This window comes from Penicillium citrinum (assembly GCF_028827155.1).
Source record: "Penicillium citrinum strain IBT 23319 chromosome Unknown utg000003l:1.0-4596430.0:1.0-4598250.0, whole genome shotgun sequence".
In the NCBI taxonomy this organism is placed as follows: domain Eukaryota; kingdom Fungi; phylum Ascomycota; class Eurotiomycetes; order Eurotiales; family Aspergillaceae; genus Penicillium; species Penicillium citrinum.
This window is the reverse complement of record NW_026622688.1, coordinates 1,455,046-1,477,487: the sequence shown is the minus strand read 5'-3', so window position 1 is coordinate 1,477,487 and position 22,442 is coordinate 1,455,046. Positions and strand designations below refer to the sequence as shown.

General features: G+C 45.8%; 8 protein-coding genes across 8 annotated transcripts; 6 read left to right on the top strand and 2 right to left on the bottom strand.

Annotated features, from left to right (window-relative positions):
* Positions 1 to 808: 808 nt before the first annotated feature.
* N7469_003761 (elongin A domain-containing protein) lies at positions 809 to 2,076 on the top strand (the record flags this gene model as incomplete). The annotated part of the gene is made up of 3 exons (XM_056642681.1): positions 809 to 866; positions 941 to 1,017; positions 1,123 to 2,076. 3 exons carry the CDS (start codon positions 809 to 811, stop codon positions 2,074 to 2,076), a joined length of 1,089 nt encoding a protein of 362 aa, XP_056502093.1.
* A 2,518-nt stretch (positions 2,077 to 4,594) lies between these two features.
* On the top strand, positions 4,595 to 5,577 carry N7469_003760 (60S ribosomal protein eL42; the record flags this gene model as incomplete). Its single annotated transcript, XM_056642680.1, has 4 exons — positions 4,595 to 4,597; positions 5,133 to 5,225; positions 5,292 to 5,476; positions 5,538 to 5,577. 4 exons carry the CDS (start codon positions 4,595 to 4,597, stop codon positions 5,575 to 5,577), a joined length of 321 nt encoding a protein of 106 aa, XP_056502092.1.
* Positions 5,578 to 7,344: 1,767 nt separating this feature from the next.
* Positions 7,345 to 9,571, top strand: hxt8 (uncharacterized protein; the record flags this gene model as incomplete). Its single annotated transcript, XM_056642679.1, has 12 exons — positions 7,345 to 7,404; positions 7,457 to 7,484; positions 7,541 to 7,602; positions 7,670 to 7,860; positions 7,928 to 8,356; positions 8,474 to 8,525; positions 8,583 to 8,592; positions 8,648 to 8,777; positions 8,842 to 8,981; positions 9,067 to 9,180; positions 9,253 to 9,358; positions 9,427 to 9,571. 12 exons carry the CDS (start codon positions 7,345 to 7,347, stop codon positions 9,569 to 9,571), a joined length of 1,467 nt encoding a protein of 488 aa, XP_056502091.1.
* A 2,670-nt stretch (positions 9,572 to 12,241) lies between these two features.
* Positions 12,242 to 14,659, top strand: N7469_003758 (Zn(II)2Cys6 transcription factor; the record flags this gene model as incomplete). The annotated part of the gene is made up of 3 exons (XM_056642678.1): positions 12,242 to 12,877; positions 12,973 to 14,180; positions 14,251 to 14,659. 3 exons carry the CDS (start codon positions 12,242 to 12,244, stop codon positions 14,657 to 14,659), a joined length of 2,253 nt encoding a protein of 750 aa, XP_056502090.1.
* A 1,113-nt stretch (positions 14,660 to 15,772) lies between these two features.
* On the top strand, positions 15,773 to 17,201 carry N7469_003757 (phosphoesterase superfamily protein; the record flags this gene model as incomplete). The annotated part of the gene is made up of 2 exons (XM_056642677.1): positions 15,773 to 16,333; positions 16,386 to 17,201. The coding sequence occupies 2 exons, from the start codon at positions 15,773 to 15,775 to the stop codon at positions 17,199 to 17,201; spliced, it is 1,377 nt and encodes a 458-aa protein (XP_056502089.1).
* Positions 17,202 to 17,474: 273 nt separating this feature from the next.
* Positions 17,475 to 18,985, bottom strand: N7469_003756 (uncharacterized protein; the record flags this gene model as incomplete). The annotated part of the gene is made up of 5 exons (XM_056642676.1): positions 17,475 to 17,822; positions 17,881 to 18,234; positions 18,285 to 18,686; positions 18,740 to 18,754; positions 18,812 to 18,985. The coding sequence occupies 5 exons, from the start codon at positions 18,983 to 18,985 to the stop codon at positions 17,475 to 17,477; spliced, it is 1,293 nt and encodes a 430-aa protein (XP_056502088.1).
* Positions 18,986 to 19,400: 415 nt separating this feature from the next.
* On the bottom strand, positions 19,401 to 19,976 carry N7469_003755 (Heat shock protein 70 family; the record flags this gene model as incomplete). Its single annotated transcript, XM_056642675.1, has 3 exons — positions 19,401 to 19,425; positions 19,534 to 19,902; positions 19,957 to 19,976. 3 exons carry the CDS (start codon positions 19,974 to 19,976, stop codon positions 19,401 to 19,403), a joined length of 414 nt encoding a protein of 137 aa, XP_056502087.1.
* Positions 19,977 to 20,970: 994 nt separating this feature from the next.
* Positions 20,971 to 21,508, top strand: N7469_003754 (uncharacterized protein; the record flags this gene model as incomplete). The annotated part of the gene is made up of 2 exons (XM_056642674.1): positions 20,971 to 21,121; positions 21,192 to 21,508. 2 exons carry the CDS (start codon positions 20,971 to 20,973, stop codon positions 21,506 to 21,508), a joined length of 468 nt encoding a protein of 155 aa, XP_056502086.1.
* Positions 21,509 to 22,442: the final 934 nt, after the last annotated feature.

Here is a 22,442-nt window from a genome sequence, read left to right as displayed (position 1 = left end):
CGTCAAGATATTGCAAGTTGGAGGATTGTAGTTCGATTGGGGCAATTCGGAGTTCAATTTGAAGAAAATTCCTCAAAGCAGATCACTCACATTTTTTGTCTTAATTCTCACCGTTCTTTTCCTTTCAATCAATTGTCAAATGTTGATTGAACGTCAAGAGTCGCCGAGTTGCCCCTCTGATGTGTGATGTCAGTTTGTCTTGTTTGTACTTTGGGTCACGTGTTGAGTCATGTGATATCAACATCGTCGACGATGTTCGAGTGTGATTTATTTCATCCAAAGGACATCTCCTTTCATTATGAAGCTGTTAGGCCGAATCTTGATGCTATGAGATACGTCTTTGAGCACAAAAGCTGAGGTTCAGACATATTGCTCTTTCTCTTGGCAAATATCACGAGACCTTTAGGCATAAATGCGCGATGGGACTATCCTAACGCGAACCTCAATACAATACAATGATTAATTTACATCTCTCCTCTCAACCATATCATCCATATCTAATTATCATCTCATATATCAAGCTAATCGATTTACTACTAGTCAGCCATTCCACACCTTCAAATGATCGCCTTTCGGGCTGATCATCTGGCCTCCAACCTCGGCCAATTAGCGCCCGCCTCGAAGCTCCCTGCTCCGCCTGGACACGACCTCGCCGCATCAAAGAGAGCCCCAGGTCCTCGATTCACGAGGCCATCATTCTTCCAACTATTTAAGCCGGTCGCTCGCTCTTCTTTGTACATTATAGTACAGATCAATGTCATCCTTTTCATATCCCGCAAACTGGTCAAGTCCGCCGTTATAAGCCGACATGCCAGCCCCATCCCTCCGACAGCTGGCGACAGCGACAGCAATCAAACACGTCAAGAGTAAGTGTCGATAGCAAAGACGATATTCTATCTAAAAGTATCATCGCAAAAACTGACTCCTGACTCAATAATAGTGCTGGATGATATCGGTAGCCTACCATATGCCCTTGTTCGTCCCATGCTGCTCAAAGTCGACAACCCGGAGAAGCTTGTAAGTGCTACGATAGACAAACGAACAATTTCCTATTCTTTGTCTAGACTACTACACCGCGATGAGGCTTTTGATTTACTAATAGGCTTCTTCCATCCGATACAGCATTCAATGGAGCTCCTCTCCCCACACCTCGCCGAGGAAGACCAAGAACTATGGCTCGACTTCATCAAACGCGACATCCCACAATGGGAAACCTACGATATCCCCGAAACTTCCACTCAATGGTACGATATATACTGCGACCTCCGCGAAGAAGTCCAACGATCCCTCGACGCCGACGCAGAAAAACTAAAAATGGCCATCGACGGCATTCAATCCGAAAAAGCCCGTCTCAAACCAAAAATCATCTCCGGACCCCGAGGAAGAAGCCATCGACCGAGCACAAAACAAGTTTATGCCTCCTTTGATCGAAAAATGGGCGGTTTAAGGCCTACATTTAATAAACCCAGTTCATCAGATCCATCAGCATGGAGTTTCCACACCCCATCCCTACCACGCTCAGAATTCGGCTCATCAACGTCCAAAAATCCAAAGAAGTCTATCTTCGCACCCCAGCGCAGAAATAATGCCCTCGCCGTCCCTACAAAACACCTAAGTACCCGCGCTTCACGTGTGAGACAGGCTCCACTCTCACTTATCGAGGAACATCGTCGTCCTGTGGATTCGCCTGCATCGACATCAGCGTCAGCACGATCCCAGACCAACAGTGCATCTAGAACGCCGGGTACGCCCGTTTCATCTAATCCGGCGTTTGGTCCAAAAAGTGCCTCTTTAGCTGAAAGGGAAGCTCGTTTGCAGGCCATTGCGTCGGGTAAACCCATCCCATGTGGTAGTAGCACGGATGCAAACAAGCCCGTTGCTTCTGCCGAATCGTCAGCTAAACGGCCGATTCGCAAACGACAGGCTACATCTCCCCCGCCGCAGGTATCGGCTTCTTCAGCTTCGCAGACATCACCGCGCGGTCCGAACGTTGATGCTCCGGCTCCTCGGCCAGCTGTCATCCGCAAACGTCCGGATAGTGTCTTTATCCAGCCGAAGCGGAAACGTGCTGGGTGAAAGGTTTCTGATGGAGTGTTGTCTTCACCGAACTGTATGATCGCACTGAGACTACTTCTCTTTTATCCCTTCTGGGGAAACTCACCCTTGTCGCCAAATCCATTCCTCCGGCTTTCTCGCCAGTCATCGGACTTCGACTGTTGGAACTAGGTTGAGAAAATCTCCATCTTGAGTCAACAAGTCACCAGTCAAGTCGTGGGAGGTAGTCCCTTCAGACACAGGGTAATTAACCCACACTGACAGCGCGAAGACAAAGTCTCGAATATCAATCGGATCGCGCTTCCGACTCTACCAATCTTTATTCGAATACTGTCGACCTATCTTTGGGTATCTATTGGAAGATTGCCATCACGGCTGATTTGTAGTTGGCACAAGTCTTGATAATGGAATTATATTCACAGGACCCCATTGTTTGAGGTCATGTTGGTATCGGCCGCGATGTGTCTCAAGATTATCCTTGGGCCCGCGTTCAAGGGTCAATTCTATGCCACTGATATGTATATATCCTAGCATCTGTAGAATACTCTCGGGAATGTGTCTCGATAGCGCGGAGGGGCATAGAATCATATCAAACCATTCTCAACAGTTCAATGCGTTGGAATTCAATTGGAAGCTTGAAGCCTATTAGTCCATCGATATAACTTATGCAAAATTTACATCACACATCATTTCTCTACTAACCTCTTTCCTCTACATCTACACCCAATAACCAAGCTGTGATTCTCTCTACACTGATTATCCATTACCCACTACTCAACTCAATAACCCTCGAATGCACGTAGCCGCGCCTTGGTATTCAAATGAAAGTAAGATATTCAACCCAGTCGCCATGAAACAAACAAATGGTATCGTAAGACTCTGTCACGCACCCCGACCTCTACAGACCACCACGTAGAGCAAGCACAAGATGCAGAGTTGCGCCACCCGCAAGATTATACTCTTCGGCTGTCTTGTCGTCGGCCCTAATCGAGAATATGTAGTTAGAATTTAATTTGACTTTGTGAGGGAGGCATAGGAGGAAGGTACATTTGTTTTCCGCCGAAGATGAGTCGTTGTTGGACGGGGGGGGATTCCTTCTTTTTCTTCGACGCGCTCTTTTATCCGGGCGACCTGTTGTATCATAGAACTTGTGAGCTGGTTGTTGGAGGTGGGGTGGGGGGTGTGAGGGGATTGTCATGGTTGGAGTATTTCTGCGATAAGGTATTTAGGGACATCGGGAGTTTTTGGGAAATTGATTTAGGTGTTTTTTCAAAAGGGTAGATAACTGACCTTATAGTCAGGCTCGATGTCCAGCTCGATTTCCTTGCCGGTGAGGGTGCGGACTCTGTAGGGAATGTTAGCGGGTGCTTTGATGATGCAATGGCGGGGAGTGAGAGACGGAGGTGGGGACTGTGATTCGGAGTTGAAACTCACTTGATAAGCATTTTGTCTAAATGTTTACGCTGTGAGAAGGTGGATGTGAGAAGAAGATGCGCGTCGAGAGGTCGTTTGGAGAGATGAGAGAGCCGCGTTGGAATTGGCGGGGGTTGGTGGGGCTAGGCCTGATTGCCTGATGGAGTCAGCTCGGACTGCTTTTATATTCGGATGTAGCAATACTGGAACCAACATAATAAGCGGAATATAATAAGTTTAAGAGAAGTACCGTATTGATACTCTGTATTCAGAGGATACATACTATATCATATCACTTTCATTGCCAGTATTAGTGCTAGAATATACTATAGTAATGGTCTTGAAGGGACCATGAGTAGCCTTGGAGTTACTAATACGATGTAATATCTATCCTAAGCTTGATTTTGTGATTCCGGTGAAATATAGTGATGTCTATGCTTTATTTGAGCTCGGTCTTATTATCCTGAATGTCAGTGATATAAAACATGAAGTTCATTCTGGGTAATCTGAAGTTGGTAGTCTAACAAAGATCGTTTATGTGGATGTATATATATTCTGATGTACTCCAGAGTATTTGAAAAGATTATGTCACACTGCTATTTAGGGGTCATTTAATTATGAACAGACTGTGAAACGACAATATAGACATTCAATTCTTATGGCCATTCCCATCGATACAGTTTAAAAGTACGCCCCATAGTCACAGTGCTACGTTGATGCTGTTCAACTTGAAGTTCACAATGTCTTGGCATGCCGACGGAATGCCAAGACTCCAAGTTGGAGTCATTCACGCCGGCGATGAGGATATTTACTAATCCATTTCCAATATAGGAGTCACCATAAATGCTTATCGAGTGAATGATTACACGAGGAGTCGATTGTCAATAGAATTATATACCAATAAATACTATTGTGGTTTACTGATATTTACTGTGATGACCGCTCTGTATTCACGTGACCTTTAGTCAGCAACGGTCGAGCGCAGCCCAAAGCGGCTAGCGCGTACCCGAATAGGGCCTAAGCGAAACGAAATCGCACAACCCAACACTCCGAGTGAACCACTCGATCTTCTCCGACAAGCGACAACTAACGACCACCACCCTCGCAAGCCGGCAAGTCAGTCAAAATGGTAAGACTTTATTCTTCCCAGGTTGCCGTGTTCTCTTGTTCCCCGTTCGAAATACCACATGTGTCGTCGTGATGAGTTTGTGCGGAATGTCGAAATCTGTGAATTGTGTGCGGCCAACCTTCGAGACCTGAGAAATCACCATCTTTCACCCCCCCGAACGACCGTCGCAACCGTGAGAGCCTATCGAGAGAAGAAGAAACCGAGAGAGTCATTTCATACTGCTCAGACCGATTGAACCGATAGATGGGTCCAGACCGGAGGCAAATTCCAATTCGCAAATGTTCAAGGTGCAAAATGTGAACTGCGACCGATGATTCAGTACTGTGGGATAGAATGGAGACCACCGCCGAAATGAATGGTTGATTTTGACATTCGATTCTTTTTCGATTTACATACCCGAACGAGACAGAAGCACACAAACACAAGCACATGGCACATTCTCCCCTCCGACCCCCATTTCGAACCCGGACTTGAGACACTTCAACCTGGAACCTTTCCACTTACGCTTGATCCGAAACTCATTCTCTGCCTCTAGGTCAACATCCCCAAGACCCGCCGGACTTACTGCAAGTCCAAGGAGTGCCACAAGCACACCCAGCACAAGGTCACCCAGTACAAGGCTGGCAAGGTGAGAATTTGTACCATAGTCAATTATGACCTGCGAACACCATACTGATTCGAATCCTCTTTGAAGGCCTCCCTGTTCGCCCAGGGTAAGCGTCGTTACGACAGAAAGCAGAGTGGTTACGGTGGTCAGACCAAGCCTGTCTTCCACAAGAAGGCTAAGACCACCAAGAAGGTTGTCCTTCGTCTCGAGTGCACTGCTTGCAAGACCAAGAAGCAGCTCGCTCTGAAGCGCTGCAAGCACTTCGAGCTTGGGTACGTTATTGCTTGGATACCCGATCAGAGTGATAGTTCTAACGTGTATTTCTTTCTACAGTGGTGACAAGAAGACCAAGGGTGCTGCCCTTGTTTTCTAAGCGTGAGATTTCCTTGTTCGGCTTGTGGGTTTCGCATTGCACCCTTCGCTGTGTTTGCGGAGGACATATGATGGCAATGGAGAAAAAATGAAATAGGAATTCATACCTTCCAAAACAACTCAATGATTACCATATGATGTTTATCTGAATGGTGTTCACACACATACACCTAGCCGCTGTTTTGTTCGAGATCAGTAGTCTTGCCTCTATTCATTAGTGTACGCAGTCAACCTGGAGATGGTCTTGTGCTAGTGGTTCTCGGGATATCCCTCTCATAGCAGGATTCCATATGCCTTATCACTCAGGAGGTTATCTCAGGTGCCTTGAGAGTCGATATTTGCCTATACTGATGTTTGCTGCATGGCCCCTGACTACTAGTCATCGTAATACGATATCTCACAATCAAGTATTCATGAATCCATAGCAAGGACACCGGCGCATATCATTTTAGTTCTACTACCAGCCTAACCAAAGTCCGATCAAAGTGAATAGTTTGCGATCTTTCATAAGATGATGTATAATCAGCAGTCAGAAATATAATAGTCAGTGGTTGAGTATATTTGACCAGCACCCTTCATCCTGTATCCTCTGCATACTGCAAGAAATGAGTCAATCTAGCCCATGTCTACCTAAGCAATATAAAACTTAATAGTCCGACATCCTCCTAGCTAGCACTATCTCTACTACGACTACTACGTAGACATAAATTAATATCAAGACTCAAGCATCGGACCATCTCCGGAACAATCATCTAACCCATGAAGGCAAAGAAATACGAGTGGGCGCAATTCATCCCCAATCCGGCAACTCAACATCTTCACTCCCCCACGCCGAGAATTCGCCAAAAGCTAAGCTAAACCTTCGCCGACAGTCCAATCAGAATCCTAGTTATTCGAGTTCCCCGTGATTAGAGTAGAAGGAAACGGGTTACCCCAGGTTAGTTTCCTAAAGAAGGATCGCGGATTGCTGGTTCTAGCTTCGAGGGTCCAGGCTATTCAATTTATGATCTTGAACCTGGGAATAACAGGGTTAGGAGGAGTATTCAGTGGATTTTTATCGTCACGATAGAAATCCACGAAGCTCGTACTACTAGTACGATAACTTGAAGTCCATGGGCATTATTGGAACAAGTAATTGTGGTATTACCCCTATATATTATACCTCAAGAGCACCTCTTGATGTACCTATCGTTCATTGTATAATCACTTTCGAGAAGAAGCTATCGTACTCTTCCATGATTAAGGCTAATCATAGAAATATTCACATCCAATACCAAACAAGAATGAATGTGCCATAGAATAGCCTTGCTTATGAAAAAGACTGACGAGTTTAGAGGGTTGCTAACCTTAGAAGTTGAGCTGATAGTTGTACATCCACGAGAACCAGTCCATCATAACTTATTGGAATAATTACTATTACCAGCAGGAATATATTCGAGATCGCTAGACTCAGAGAACCTCGGATGCTGAAATATTCAGCTACCAACAAGACATCAAAGTGGATATCCGATGATTCGCATCTCATTCCCCCGACACCCCCGCATCCCCAGATTATCATTTCCCATTCGGCCGTCCTCCGAGCAAAATGGCTGGGATCAACCATGTCACGCTCCTCGGTTCATCGGACAAAGCCCGTATAAGCGTGTAACTGGGTGATAGATAATGACTACAATCCACACTGTCTGGAATGTTGCTTTTTCCCCACACTCCACGCTCCGCGTTTCTTTCCCCGGACCTCACCACTTCGTGAGCCGATTACATCTTCAATATGGCGATGTGGTATTCTCTTGGGGTAGCCTTATTCGCTGCCATCGGTACATTCCTCTTTGTATGTACCACTATCCTATTACGCTATGCCTGATCATTGCTGATGAAGCTAGGGATTCGATACCGGTATCGCAACGACCAGTATGACTCCTGCCATAGCATAGTGAGGAAGATAGATCGAGTACTAACAAATGCAGCAATTGCCCATCAAAGCTGGATCAATTATATGGATCACCCCTCTAAGGGGTTAACTGGTGCCGTACGTTAATTTGAACTTGAACTTGTCATCCCTTCCATCGGATCATCGCTAAAGATATTGGCTATAGGTCGTCGCGGTGTATATTGCCGGCGAAGCAGTCGGTGCCCTAACACAAACATTAATTGGCGATAAACTTGGTCGTATCCGATTCATGCAATTAATGTGTATCATCGTTACTATCGGCACAGTCATTCAAACCGCCTCCGTGAATATCGGCATGTTCCTCGCCGGTCGAGTTCTAGCCGGATACGCCGTGGGGTATGTCATTTTATGCAGTTGCATAAACAAAAACAGGAGAGATGATATACTGACTGGGTTTGAACAGAGGAATGGTAGCCACAGTCCCAATCTACCTAAGTGAAATCTCCGACCCACGCGTCCGCGGCTTAATAGGAGGAATATCCGGGTGCGGCATTTCCTTCGGAACAATGATGTCGAATTGGGTCGGGTATGCGTGTAGTTATGCTCCATATGGTCCCGTACAATGGCGTCTCCCATTAGGAATTCAGATTCCCTGGGGTGTGATCATGTTTGTGGGACTTGCGACGTTTATGCCGAATTCTCCGCGACAGTTGATTCGCAGTGGGAAGATCGAGGAGGCGGCGATGGAGTTTTCGAGGATTAGAAGAGGTTTTGCGGAGCAGGAGGTTCAGGAGGAATTTGCGCTTATGCAGGCTCAAATTGAGTATGAGATGGAGAGGGAGATTACTTCTTATAGGGAGATTTTTAGGGTCTTTAGGTCTCGGGTTTTGGTGTATGTTTTTCTTTCTTTTTCCTTTTCCACTGTTCACGTCTTTTTGCTCGATTTTCTGTTTTGCCTTTTCTGTTCCATTGTTTGGATTGAACCTTTGGTATACTGACGTTCACTTAGTTCCATTGCGGTGCAAACTATGACCAGCTTGACGGGTGTGAATGTTATTCAGGTATGTCCGATCGTATCGAAATTCATTGGGAACATGCACTTACCATTCATTCTCTAGTATTACCAAAGTGAGATACCTTTTAATGCCTTCGTCAAAAGATCCGACTAACCACTCATCATAAGCCATCTTATATAAATCACTCGGCATCGGGTCCCACACCATCCTAGCCTTGGCTGCAGTCTACGGGACAGTAGCCTTCCTTTCCAACGCTATTACGACAAAGTATATGACAGATCAGTGGGGACGACGCAAGTACGTTTTACCGTTGCACTAGATCAAACTCTTTACACATGAAAACCCTCTAACATTATATTAGAATGATGATTGCAGGCCTAGCGGGAATCGTGTTGATCGAGATCTACGCGGCTGTCATGCAGCGAGTGTTCCAGAACACGGATAACCGCGTCGGCAAGGGCTTTGCTATCCTTGGCATCTATCTGTTTGTCGTGTGCTACTGTGAGTTTACTCCACTTCGGAAAAGGAAGAGGGTCTTGCTTGAAACGAGGACTGGGGTTAGCTGACTGCTTGGCGTTGTGCTTAGATGGTATGCTTAATAGTACGACCTGGTTATATGGTGCGGAGGTCTTGCCCATCGCGTTGCGAAGTAAAGTGATGGGTCTAGCAGCTGCGTCACATTTTATTGTTAATGTCGCAAGTGAGTTCTAGATTCGTCTTCTATGACAAAGGTTTTCTGAGCATGGCTAATTTCTATCCTTTCATTGAACAGTCACCGAGGCTGGACCGAGTGCTTTTGCCAATATCCATGAGAATTACTACTATGTTTTTGTGGCTTGTTCTGCATTTTTCTTGGTCATCGCCTACTTCTTCTTCCCGTATGTTAACCTAATCATCTTGCTCTTTAGGCACCTGAGGCACCAACATGAACTGATATCTCTCCTAGGGAAACAAAGCAAAAGACTCTTGAAGAGGTCGCCGCTGCCTTTGGCGACCGTGTCATTGCGGCTGACGATAACGCCAAGAGAGTTTCTGTGGCCGGTGAAGCTCAACACGTCGAATCGGCGAGGGCGACAGAGGTCGGAGCCTAAGCGTGACTCCGATGTCGGTGAGACTTACATTCCAGATACTTTAAGCCGTTTACTCCGTAATCTGTCATATCTTGGAGTTGTCTTACGGAGTATTGTATATCGCGCAAGAGAATGGCGGAAGTGCGCGGAATAGAAATGCAGAAGTACGACACGTGAATGTGAAGTCAGAATTCCGGTGTAGAACTACCTTCCCAAGTAAGAAAGTGGACGAGCCACATCTAGGCATATACGTAAAAGAGAAAATCTAGATGCGTGGTAGACAGCAAAGACGACTTTCAAAAGGCATGCAAGAAGAGACTACAGAAGTACGTGGCGACGGGCCAAAGGAAGGTCAGCACCAACATCAACATTGGCATTCGTACACGTTTCAGTCTAGCCGTGTCAATTGAATCGACTATTACTCTATTTGGAAGAGGTAAAATTGCGCGTGAGATCAGACATGTCGCATATCAGATACTGGTAAGCGGGTGTAACTGGGCTCCATCGGAGATCTCTCTTTGATCCTGAAACATAAGATCGTCTGGGGGATTTCCAGAAGGAAACACGCGCACACGACGTGACTATGAAAATCAAGGTTAAACCATGTGGCTGCTAGGGGACATAGTGTCTTTTGGCCAGTCAAATAGTTCATAGACCTCCCCCATCCGATGCAGACCCAATCCTTCCGAAAATTAGAATTAAGGGAAAAAAGAAAAAAAAAGACAAGAAAACTCAATCGCCACGCGTCTGATCCCTTTTGATTTCCTCGATGATCGCCAGCCTCGTATTTGAGAGGCAGGGAAGATGAAGGTGATCCACCCTTCTTCCACCGAAGTGCACAAGCATTGAAGACAACTGCTTTTATGTACACATACACCATCCCTAGCAACTGTATATTCATCTTCTGCAATAAAGCATATGATCTCGGCAATTCACCGGCTTTTCCATCATCCCCTTTAAAGTTTTATCGCCAGGAACACGAGGCCCGAGCCCTCGCTAACACCAATAGTTCTCACACATTCTGGGGATTCCATGTGCACAACCCTTGCTGATTGGAAAACGAGCAATCTTAACAGCCGATGCGATCGACGATAGACGATCTACGTGGAATATTCGATTCAGCAATCCCATACTTTTTCTCTTTTTGTCTATAATTGCTTTAGTCACTTATTGTCCAACAATTAGTTACAGGGTGTGTCTATGTAGTGATTTTCTAGAAGGATAGAGTGACCGCCCGCAAATGACCCAATGAGGAAGTCTGTTTTCATCCACCTACGACATCGTGCGTGTCACGTCACGCATTAACGGATGTCAAAGAATTCTACACTAGGTCAAACTGAACTGGAATAAGGCTACCGTTATCTTCCAGCAAAGTGGTTCATCGCTCCAAGGGGAAGGTGACGTCTCCGGGGAACTGGTAAGCAGTCAGAGTTTTCAGCTGGGAAACCGGGATGCCTCCGTGACATGCTTCATTTCGAACTTGAATGTGGCTCGTGGCGGTGCGTACCATCTCCATCGAGTTTAGCGTGTATCTAAACTGCCACAAATAAAGACAATCACATACTATTTTGATCGACGCTTGGGCCTCTGTGGCGAAACGTACTCATCATTGCATAACCAGCAAACAATAATAGATTGCTACGTAGTATGTACACGGACTACTAGACGACGCAATATCAGACACAGAGAGAGGGAAAAATGTTCTGAGCCGTCTTGGCGGTCTTTTCGGCTGGATCGGCTCTATCTCAACTTCTCGAAGCCGAATTCGACTTCCCGGTCTTCTGGATATAGGCCCGAGCAACTGCTCCCTGCATCAACAACTTCGACTTCGGACCAAGGGGTGATGATGATGATCTTTATGCAAGGTAACAATACTGACAGCACTACCCTGCGGCTCGGTTGGTGCTTCGGCTACGAGATATATGTACATACTAACAGTCATTACTGAGTCATTCACAATCAAATATGACAAAAACAATTTCTAAAAGCCCTCCAAAAAACAACTGTAAAAACCTTGACCCGTGGGACCCATCCGATGGATCTTCTAGAAGTCTTCCATGCGCCCCACACCCCATCGGGCGTTCCGCACTATTTGCAAGTCTCCTAGTTTCATTATGGAATGTACCTAACCATTTACTTCCGGTCCATTTTAGCTACTTTCGGATCTGAAGAAAGGGGCGGCGGCGCTTCAGCTCTGCCGATTAAACACCCGTCATGCTTCAAGGGTTGCCTTCTGCCACATTGCCCTACAGGTGGATTAATCTCGATGACATTCAGCTTTCGCATCTCGTGTATCCTTTAAAGCTTTCGATTTCCCACCCCGCTCCATCTGAAAAGTGGGTTCTTCTTGATATGAAAGCTTTGGTGAATTCTTTCTTGACAGTGGACTAAGTTTTGAGGTTCATGGACCCATCGTGTTGAACGGAGAAACGAGAGAGAAAAAAAGAACCGCCTGTTAAATCCCAAGGCATCGATCCACCCTGGTCTATCGCCACCATCACCGCGTGTCAAGCCATCATATCGTGCCATGTCCGCTTGAAAGACAGAATTTTGCCATCCGCATAGATCAAGAATCGGCCGGAAGACATTCCCTTCCATTGGGTCGTTGCCGGTGCTTCCCCAAGGTTTTACCACGGATCGTACATCCATAACCATCTCCATATTTATATTCTCGCCAACTTTGATATTGCAATGTCCTCTTCATCTCGATCGACAGGGAAACGTCTTCCCATCAGCTGTCAAGCATGTCGAACAAGGAAAATCCGATGTTCCCGTGATGGACGACCCTGTAAGACCTGTATACGACGAGGTCTCGGAGCGGAGGACTGTATTTATCTCGGCCAGCCACGACTATCAACCGAGCAGGCTTCATCCAACGACCAAACAGTCCATAATGAACTATTAGCACGCATCAGAAATCTAGAAGGCCTGCTACAAAAACAAGTATCATCACAAGCAGGAACACCCGTTGGTGGTGCCACTTCGCCGCTAGGTGCACCCAGCGTTACCGGCTCTTTCTCCGAATCAGAGATCGGTGGCTTCGAAGCATGGGGTAGTCCTATGCTTGGGAATATAGGGACATTACAGACTTCTCCATCAGGTCATGTACGGTATATTCCATTGGCTTCTCAGTGGGAGTCTGTTGTTGCGAAGAGTCCCGCAGCGGAGTGTTTGCAGAGTTCCGAGTCGGATATTGCGGACGATGATGATCTGCAGATCCCACTAGCGAGAAATGGAAGTGTCTCGCGTGCAGAGCTTTTGGCTATTCTTCCGCCGAGTCGGTATTGTGATACTTTGAAAGAGGTTTATTTTCGTGTTTTTTCGCCGGTAAGTCATTTTTTTCCCCACTAGTATTTCTCGAGGCTGTGCTTGGCGAGCGAGACGGTGCTGTGTTGTAGTCAATGGCTAATTCATTTGAATAGGTATTTCATATACTCCATGATTTGACATTCGAGGCGGAGTATCAGCAGTTTTATCATGACCCTGGAAGCGTGTCGACATCTTGGCTGGCCCTAATGTTTGCGATTCTCGCCATTGCGGTCAGTGCGTTAGATGACGATGATTCTCTTCTATCTGACCTTGGTCGAGAGAGAACCGTCAGTCGTAATATAAAAGTGCTTTCGGCCCGTTATCGCTCTGCGGCACTACGATGTCTTGCTGCAGATGGTGTTATGACCCGTCACTCGATAAATTCTCTTCAAGCTCTTGTTTTGATCAGCTATGCACGACTTCACCGTGGTCTACCATTTTGGACACTGCTAGGCTTTACACACCATGTAGCCATCTCAATGGGCTGCCACATTGACCCGGAAAGATTCCCTCTCGGCTCCATAGAGCGAGAAGAGAGACGACGTGCCTGGGCCGGAATGATGATGCTCTATACAATCCAAAATTCGTCTTTTGGAAGTTTAGACCAATCAAACATATCACAAGACGTGAAGATGCCCATCGATGTCGATGATGTCGATCTTCTTACAGGCTCAGGCATTCCTCCAACCTCAGATCCAACCTCATCACCCTCCGCCACGCGCCCTACTCAAATGACCTACCTTCTTCTGTCCACCCGCCTCCACAAAATTTCAAACAGAATCTGCGAGCACATTTTTACATATACACAATCAAGATTCACCTCCGATCAACTTGAATCTGAACTCTTCGCTATCCAAGAAATCTGCGATGCACGATATCAAGATGGTGTGAGTGGTAACCACACTTCATTACCAATTCACCACCAAGCGAACCTCCATATTCTCCGCAGCCATATCGACCAACTTTTCCTCCTAATTCTTCGTCCCAAAATGTGCCGCTTTTTACAAGGTGAAGTCACGACGGAGATGTGCACTGCGCGAGGACGGTGTATGTCTGTGGCCAAGTCCGCGATTTCTACTTTCCAAACTCTCTTGGAATCATCACAATTTGCAGGACCATATAAATGGTATACCAGTGGATTAGGTAGCTTTCATGCTTTTCATGCTGCTGTTGTTTTGGCTGTTGGTCTTCTCAATCCAGAGAGCCAGGCTGATTTTGACGAGACCAAAGAATTACTTGGGAAAGCGTTGGATCTTTTTGCTTCTTTGTCTGTGAGAAGTATCTTCTGCAGTAAAGCTGTCCCTATAGTCCGCCAGATTATGTATGTGTCTACTATTCTCCCTCCTTGATGCAACTTTCAAGGCGATGGCATGTTTACTAATGGTTTCCAGTGAGATTGCTTCGACGCAGTACACAAAGCTTCAACAGCAACAGTCTCTATCCCAGCCCCAGCCTCAATCTCAAACACCCTCACAAGCTCAAACTCCATTACACTCCCAGACACCACAACCACAGCATCATCCTCAGACACCACTTCACCACCCCCAAATGTTCACTACTCTCCCGTCAGCCCTAACCTCGGCAGCCCTTGCCGACTCTTATGCTCTCGCCCACTCCCAGTCTCTCTCGCCCGTACCAACTGTGTCTTCCTCTTGCAGTGATCCAACTATGCAGTCAAGCTTTGGCATTCACCTACATCCGCAGAATTGGCTTGGACCGACTTCTGTTCCGTGGGACTCTCTTGGTTCCTCTGTTGGTCATACCTCTAGCCAATATGGATTCGAATCGGATGTTATATAGAAAGGATATGTTTTTCATTCCTTTGAGTCTGTCTACTGCCTTTCATTTCTGGTGGGCCTGTCTAAGTCTTTCCTGAAGAAAAGTGTTTAGCGTGGGTGTAGATTGGTGTGATTTGAGTTTAGTAGTATAACTTGGGTAATCCTCAATGAGACAATGAAAAATGAGTATTCTATACCGACTAAATTGTTAATTTCAATGAATATCTCCCTAATGATCTCAATATGTACTAGAAATTACAACCGAAGTATTCGTTGAGATGTCTTTAATCAACTTCCGTTAAGCCTTAATCCCAATTAAGTAAAGCCTTTAACCAACTGCAAACCCCCGCCAATCACACCCGCAGCAGCCACCACGCCCGCCGATCCTTTTCTCTTTTCGATATTCCCTTCTTCAACTTCAACTTCGCGTGGAGTTATTGACCACCGCACGTCGTACGCATTTTCTCCAAGCGAGCCTATCGTTACATGATCGGCACTCTTCCAAATTGCATCGCTTTATTCCGACAAGCACTGAATCTTGGCAACTATACCATAAAACTACCATTTTGACTGCGCAGACCAACAGCATGACCCATCTAGTCCTGCGCTAAAGCCCTGCGCGTGCAGGCCATGCGGTCTCTGATTTGAGTCGTCGATCACTCTAGCTTCAACCATGATGACCCACTCTAATCTGCAGGATTGGAATCTAATGGCTCTACGGAGTACCTGACCCGCTATTCCATATCAAATGGATACCGGGTGTGCCTTGTGCTTTTGGCACACTTGCGTACCTGTCAATCTGCGCGAATCGTGCCATTCGATCTAAGAGAATGAGTTATGCGTGACCCAATCGGGTGCTCCTTGTTTCCGTATGACCCATCTCAATTGGAGGTCTTGTCGGAGCTTCGTCGATATACCCCGCAGCATTCTGGACCGTCGGTATTAGGCTTACGTTTTGTGATCGAACGAGACGATGATCAGAGAAGATACACGTGGGATGTAGAAAGGGACGGACTTGGTCGGCGTGAAGCCCGACGTCGTACCTGATTTTCGTCTCCTGATAAGTATAAGAGTCGGAGGGTTTCAAGAGGATTTGTGCTAGATCAGCAACTTTCATTCTCTGTTGGGTTTCATCATGCATCCCAGTGCTCTTGTTGGTTTATTGGCCTTTGCGGCCGCAGCTTCTGCTGTGCCCAAGGGTCGTTCTACTGCTCATTCCCAGAGTTCTATCAAGAACCTGAAGGGCAATATCAAGAATGTTGTTGTTCTGGAAATGGAGAACCGTTCCTTCGATAACTTGCTCGGTGGCCAGACTTTGAAGGGCCTTGAGAACCCCATCAACAATGGTCCTTTCTGCAACCCTTATAACTTGACCGATCCCTCCCAGGGCAAGGTTTGCAGTGCTGCGAAGGACTTCGATTCGATTCTTGACGACCCTGATCACTCCGTCACTGGCAACAATATCGAATTCTACGGCACTTTCAACCCTAGCAATGCCGATATTACTAGTGGCAAGTTGACTCCAGCCCAGCAAGGTTTCGTGCATGAGCAGCTCCGCCGTTATGGTGACGATGTCAATAAGACCGAGCTTGCCAAGCAGGTGCTTAACTACTACACGGAAGACCAAGTCCCGGTCTTGACGACTCTGGTGCAGAACTATCTTACCTTTAACCACTGGCATTCGGATCACCCCGGTGTAAGTGCAATCCCTGGAAAATAAAAATAAAAGCCCAGCTAACCTGCTTTAGCCCACCAACCCTAACCGTGCCTACGTCCTTTCAGGAACTTCAGCTGGACACGGCACCAATGATGAAGGCTTCGACGCTGACACCCATAGCCTGACCCAGCGCACTATCTTCCAACAACTCTCTGAAACCGGCCATACCTGGAAGAACTACTACACAGACGCTGATACCGGCATGGTAGATGCCTGGTTCTTCGACTGGACCTTCAAGAGCGGCAACGACAAACTCGCTGTACCAATGAAGGACTTCTATTCCGACGCAGCAGCCGGAACCCTCCCCGAATTCAGCTTCCTGGACCCATCCTGCTGTGGAACCGGTACCACTTCCATGCACCCAACGGGATTGATCTCAGACGGCGAGAAATTCATTAAACAAGTCTACGATGCCCTCCGTTCCAGCCCCCAGTGGAATGAAACCCTTTTCATTTTGACATTCGATGAGACTGGTGGTTTCCACGACCACGTCCCACCTCCTTTGGCCCCGCGCCCTGATAACCTTACATACACTGAGACTGCGCCTAACGGCGAGAAGTACACTTTCAGTTTCGACCGCCTTGGTGGTCGTATCCCTACACTCCTCATTTCACCTTGGGTCGGAAAGGGTCTTGTCGAGCAGAAGGGTACCAACTCCGATGGCAAGACTGTTTCGTACTCTGCCTCATCCATCCTTAGGACTTTGGGTTATCTGTGGGATTTCGAGCCTTTTACCCCTCGTGTTGGTGGCTCTGCTTCCTTTGAGCATTTGATTCGCTCTACGAAGCGTGATGATACCCCTACTTCTTTGCCGGAGCCAAAGGGATTTAAGAAGGTCCGCGCTTAGTTGTCTTGCTTGGAGGTGGCTGGTTTGGGTTAAAATTGTGGAAATTTATGACTATATGAAAATACTATTGAATATATTGTCGAATTACAGGTCCGTATAGAGCAGAATAAAAGAAGAATGACTATTGAACTCGCTATGGATGATGCTTGAATACTATCTATCACAATTTTGAGAGAAAACCGAGAATATCAAAACATGAAGTGCAGTCCATTACACTTATCATGGATAATGTACTGGGGGTCGAATTGGGTATGAAGGAGATTACCATATCACCTAGCTTTCCTCAGCAAGTCTTAACATCCGCGATAGACATAACCATAAGGTGAAAAGACCACCCAAAAGACCAATAATAAATACCGGGAGAACTCCAACTCCTCTTGATTGAGCGATTGCTCCCACAGTAAATGGCAATACCGCAGCACCAGCTCCACCAACCGCCGAAGCAAAACCGATAGAGCTCACATGTAATGACCGTGGAAGGATTCTAGTAACGACCACAATCATCGAAGGGAAAAGCGGTCCTAGGAAAAATCCCTGCAACGCAATAGCTACCGCAGCAGCATAGAAATTGGGCAAGATCCAGAATGCCAACGTGAAGAGAAATGCAGCCGAAGAGTAAGCCTGTAAGAAGTTAGATTTGGGAGATTCGATGGAAGTGGCAATTGTGAAGATATCATACCGTGATGGCGAAGGATGTTCCTATTCTTGACGTGACAAACCCGAGAACAAATCGACCAAATGTTAGACCGAGCCAGAATCCTGTAGCAACCATTCCACTTGCGAATGGATCACCGTCACGTACTTTCATCATGTATGTGACAGTCCACCCACCCATGGCCACTTCGATGCCAACGTAGATGAGAAGATAAGATGCACAGCACCAAGTTACAAGGGCATAGGGCTTTTGAGTTAGGACGCGCCGTAAACCACCACGCTGGTTTTCATCGATAGAGTCATTGTCCTGAAACTCCTCTGGTCCAGACTTCCAAAACGCGGAGATAGAAACGATGGCTTCGATAACAGCAAAGCCAGCCTAATGATAAATTAGATACCGTCTATCTCCGGGAGGTTGAGGGTACATACCATGACATTATAGAATCGAAACCATGGACAATTTGCCTTGCTTATGAGCAAACTCGCGAGTAACGGGCTGACGACTGCACCGACACCATACAAACCGTGCAGCATCCCGAGTAGTTCATTGGAGTTAGCCATATCACCTATCCAAGCATTCCATCCGGAATCTGCCACCCCGTTCGCTATCCCTCCTACCGCAAGCGATAAGACGAGAATAGGGTATGGTGGATGCAGAGAAGCGACGATAAATGTAAAGAGATGGCAGAAAGAGTGGATGCAAGCAACCCCCCGACGACCAAGTCTTACATGAATCTCGTGGTTCAAGATGGCGGCAAGCGTGTAGCCACAGACTGGGGACAAGAACAAAAGTGAAACCACCGTGTAAGATATACTATAGTACGACTCGATCTGTTTTTGATCAGCTAGATTTTTTCCATTTATCCTTGGATCTCGGAACATACGTATGGTATAAGTGGCTACTTTTCGTCAGCTTAAATGAATGGATTGATCCTTTTCAGTTGGTTTCAACTTACTCCGTATGCAGCATCACCTGCTCCCATAATCAAAAAGGTCCAATATACCGCTAAAATCTTCGCGGATCTTGAGTGAATGTTGATACATCGCCTCTGACTGTCTTTTTGCGTTATGTCCGGCGGGGAAGAATGCTGGGAGCTGGGCCTGAGCAAAGGGCTCTCAACGGTCGCCATGTTGATATAATACAATGAAGTAACTGTAGTGACCACCCCCCCAAATTTACACCGAAAACTTGAAGCAGATGTTAGTAAATCTATAGTTTGAGAGGTTGAATTTTGTCTGATAGAAAATGCCTCCAACGGGACATGGACGAGGATGATTAATATTCAAAGATTTTCGATGCAACACTCCACCAGAGAGGCGGGGCAGATAAGTGGAGTACATATGAGGTCCAGGTGATCTTTTATCGTGTCAAGTAATTCGTAAGATTCATAGCATCCTGTGAATCATTGTGGACTATTACGAGATTATTCTTCAATTTGGTTGGATTGTTTATGTGGCTGTATACGCATCTGTAGTCTTCTTGTTTGGCATGCACTATATCGCCTAAAAGAACACGGAGCAACGTCCTTGCCAAGCTGCGCTTTTCTATACAAAAGGCTTTGACTTGAAGCTGTAAGAAAACTCAATGACTTATACTTACGGAGATTGAGTTAGGTTGAATTGTTTGAATTGAATAAATCGCAGTTGCAGGCTCAGTATAGGTCAGCTTCCGAAATACCGGCATAGCATGCAGCTTGTTTGGTCAGGTCTGTGGCTGCGGCTGACCAGACTGCCTGAAACCGTCAGTATGTACTGGACATTCATGCTTCGCATCAATTTGTCAATTCCATGTCGGTCAAGAATATCTTTATTATGTGCGAAGAGTGATTTCAAGTATTCTCCTGCAATTCCAACGGGCGCTCGATCCAAACCCTTGATGATGAGTTCACTCTCAATAGCGGGTCGAAAGAGTACTTCTTTGCTTTTGTCAAGTAGTAGCTTAACACCTCGAACTACATTTTCCATCCCTTCGGCTTGGTAGCCCCATCGAAAGGTATCACCCTTGGGAAGATAAGCAAGTACGGTTGGGACTTTTTGTGTGGGGTGTCTTTTGGAAGTTAAGAAAGAGATACCTGGAATCAAGTTTGGGTTATCGACTTACGATTGCCCTTCCCTGGCCATTCTTGAATGATCTCTATCCCTAAGTCCCCCAAGTCTCCATCCAGGCACCAAGGAACCCTGTGATAGTTAGCATTTGCATAAATGCCAGAACAGTGGCTTGTAAATTTGAAAATGAGATGCAAAGCTTCAACTTTACTTTTCTTATTGACATGTGAACATTGCGAATATCCTGGGCAGTCGCTAATCAGAAATCAGCTACGGAAGCTCGTGATCTGTTGTTTCATACGAGCTTTCCTGTATCTCCAAAATCACACAGTAGCGAGTTTTCTCATTCTCAAAATAATAATCTGCTCGACTCAATGGAGCCTTCTGAAATTTCAGAAGCCAGGGCGATGGGCTTCGGGGCCCGAGGTTATCAACGCACTCCGAATGACACCGATAATATGAAACTCCCAGGTGGGCTTGAAGACGATGTAAAGGTCCGTCTCGGAATTGGAAGCAGAAAAACACGACTCATGCCTTCTGGACTCTCAAGTTAACTGTGCTTCAAGCTCCCACCAGGAAGAAGACCAACTTATCAAAACCGATTCGGAATATTTCCAAAAAGAAAGGGAATTGGAAAGAGTGTCCATTGAAGCTGACCTACTCAAAAGAAAGCTGAAGGAATCCTTGAACAAGTGCCATCGATTGCAGATAGACCTTGAATATTACATAAATAGGCAGAGCGAATATGAATCAAGGCTACTATAATCAGAGACCCAAGCGACACAAGCCAAAGAATCACGAATATAGCAGACAAGGCTCAGATGCGTACGGAAGAGAAATTCCGCCAGCAAACAGAAAACAGCAAACTTGAAGCTAATGAGCGAAAAGCTAGAGATTCCAAATGAAGAGAATGTAATTCTTCTCCGACAACAGATGGAACATATGAAGCTCTCAAAGTGAAATGAACCGATTGACGACGAAGGGATCTGTCGAAATATGAATGGTCTGTATCGAGAGTTGGAAGCATGGAATAAGCGTCATCTATCATACCGGGAGTCTTCTATTGAATATGTTAGTCTCCACTCATTTTGGGCAACTGTATCCTACAAGATATTTGAGAGATGTCTGGGACCAGAAGTTATCGCATTGGTGTGGTGAAGTGGCCTATGATCTTGGTCGTATAGAGCTTTTACAGCTGGGCGACGAAGCTCAAAAAGTCTGTTAGTGTCCCTTTTATTGAACCTACTAGAAACCATTCCCTTCTAGAAGTTAACAGCTTTTAACAAACAGGTTCACCACACGTTGAGCAGCATTATATGCCCGCATTGAGCAAAGCTGCTTTTTCATTCTATGAATATCCATTAAAAGATGATATCGAAGAGCTAGCCCTGTCCACTGAGCACGAACTGAGCCACAATTCCACGACAAATGAGCATAAACGACAAAAACAGCTACTTTCGTTGATGTCGAAGTTCGTTGAGTTCAAAGCTAAACTAGAAAATCAAAATGAACGATATCGCTCCGTATATTTTGCACCGGGTGAAGATTTCGACGAATCGACAATGATCAGTTTTACAGGCCAATTTAGTTCTGGTCTGAGTGTCTAATCGAACATTTCCCCTGCCCTATTGAAAGATTCACGGGATGATTCATCGGTTTTGGTTGTACAAAAGGTACGAGTGTTGGCTGTTCAAACTGCTCAGCCCACTGACCCCCAACCGTGAATGCCGATGAAGTCTAACGTCAAGACCCTTGCGCAATGTTCCCTGTGGTTGAGACTTTCTCTACTGGTGCAGATCTTGTATATTCTGCCATCTCGCTTTGTTGCTATAATCTTGTTCATTGTTCTCATCCAAGCGATAGAATTAGCTTTAGCTCATTTTGAGTTGTATTTCGGTCTCGATTTAGTATTAACTCTCCTAATATTTTTTGAAGATTGCAGCAGTGTCAAATTCCCTCGTCATATTTGTTATGTTTGTTTAGTCATTTGTACTTCAACACGGTAAATCATTCTTTGAATCTCGACTTGGTATATGATCTTTATTGTCTTGGCAGAAGTTCTAAATAAGTACTACTAGTACTTGTTACGACATCAGAGTAAGCATTTCTGTTATTCGTATTCAATAGGATGAAGGAGTAGGACGGTACGATGGGATTGATAATGGTGAAACTGTCAGTATATTGTGTTAAGGATGCATAAATGTATACATACAGTGTTAGTGAAGTACCCTTCAAGATGTATGATTATGAAGGAGCCTAAAGTGGGACAGAGGGATTTCGGGCTGCTCTTTACATCTCGTTTTGGGCGTTTCATACCTGATACCAACCCCGGTTGAATCTGGTCCTCGCTCACACGGGATAAATGGGCAAGTAGCTCCCGATATTAAAGATTTCGTATCAGATAGGAATAGTGTATAGTACCTCAACACTTATTTGGTCAGAATTGACGTCAGCTAGGGCCAGGGTGATTCAAAAAGGTCAGCACCTGGCTGTGTATGGTATGTACATATCTCAGGTGCAACAAGTACTCACCATATGAGC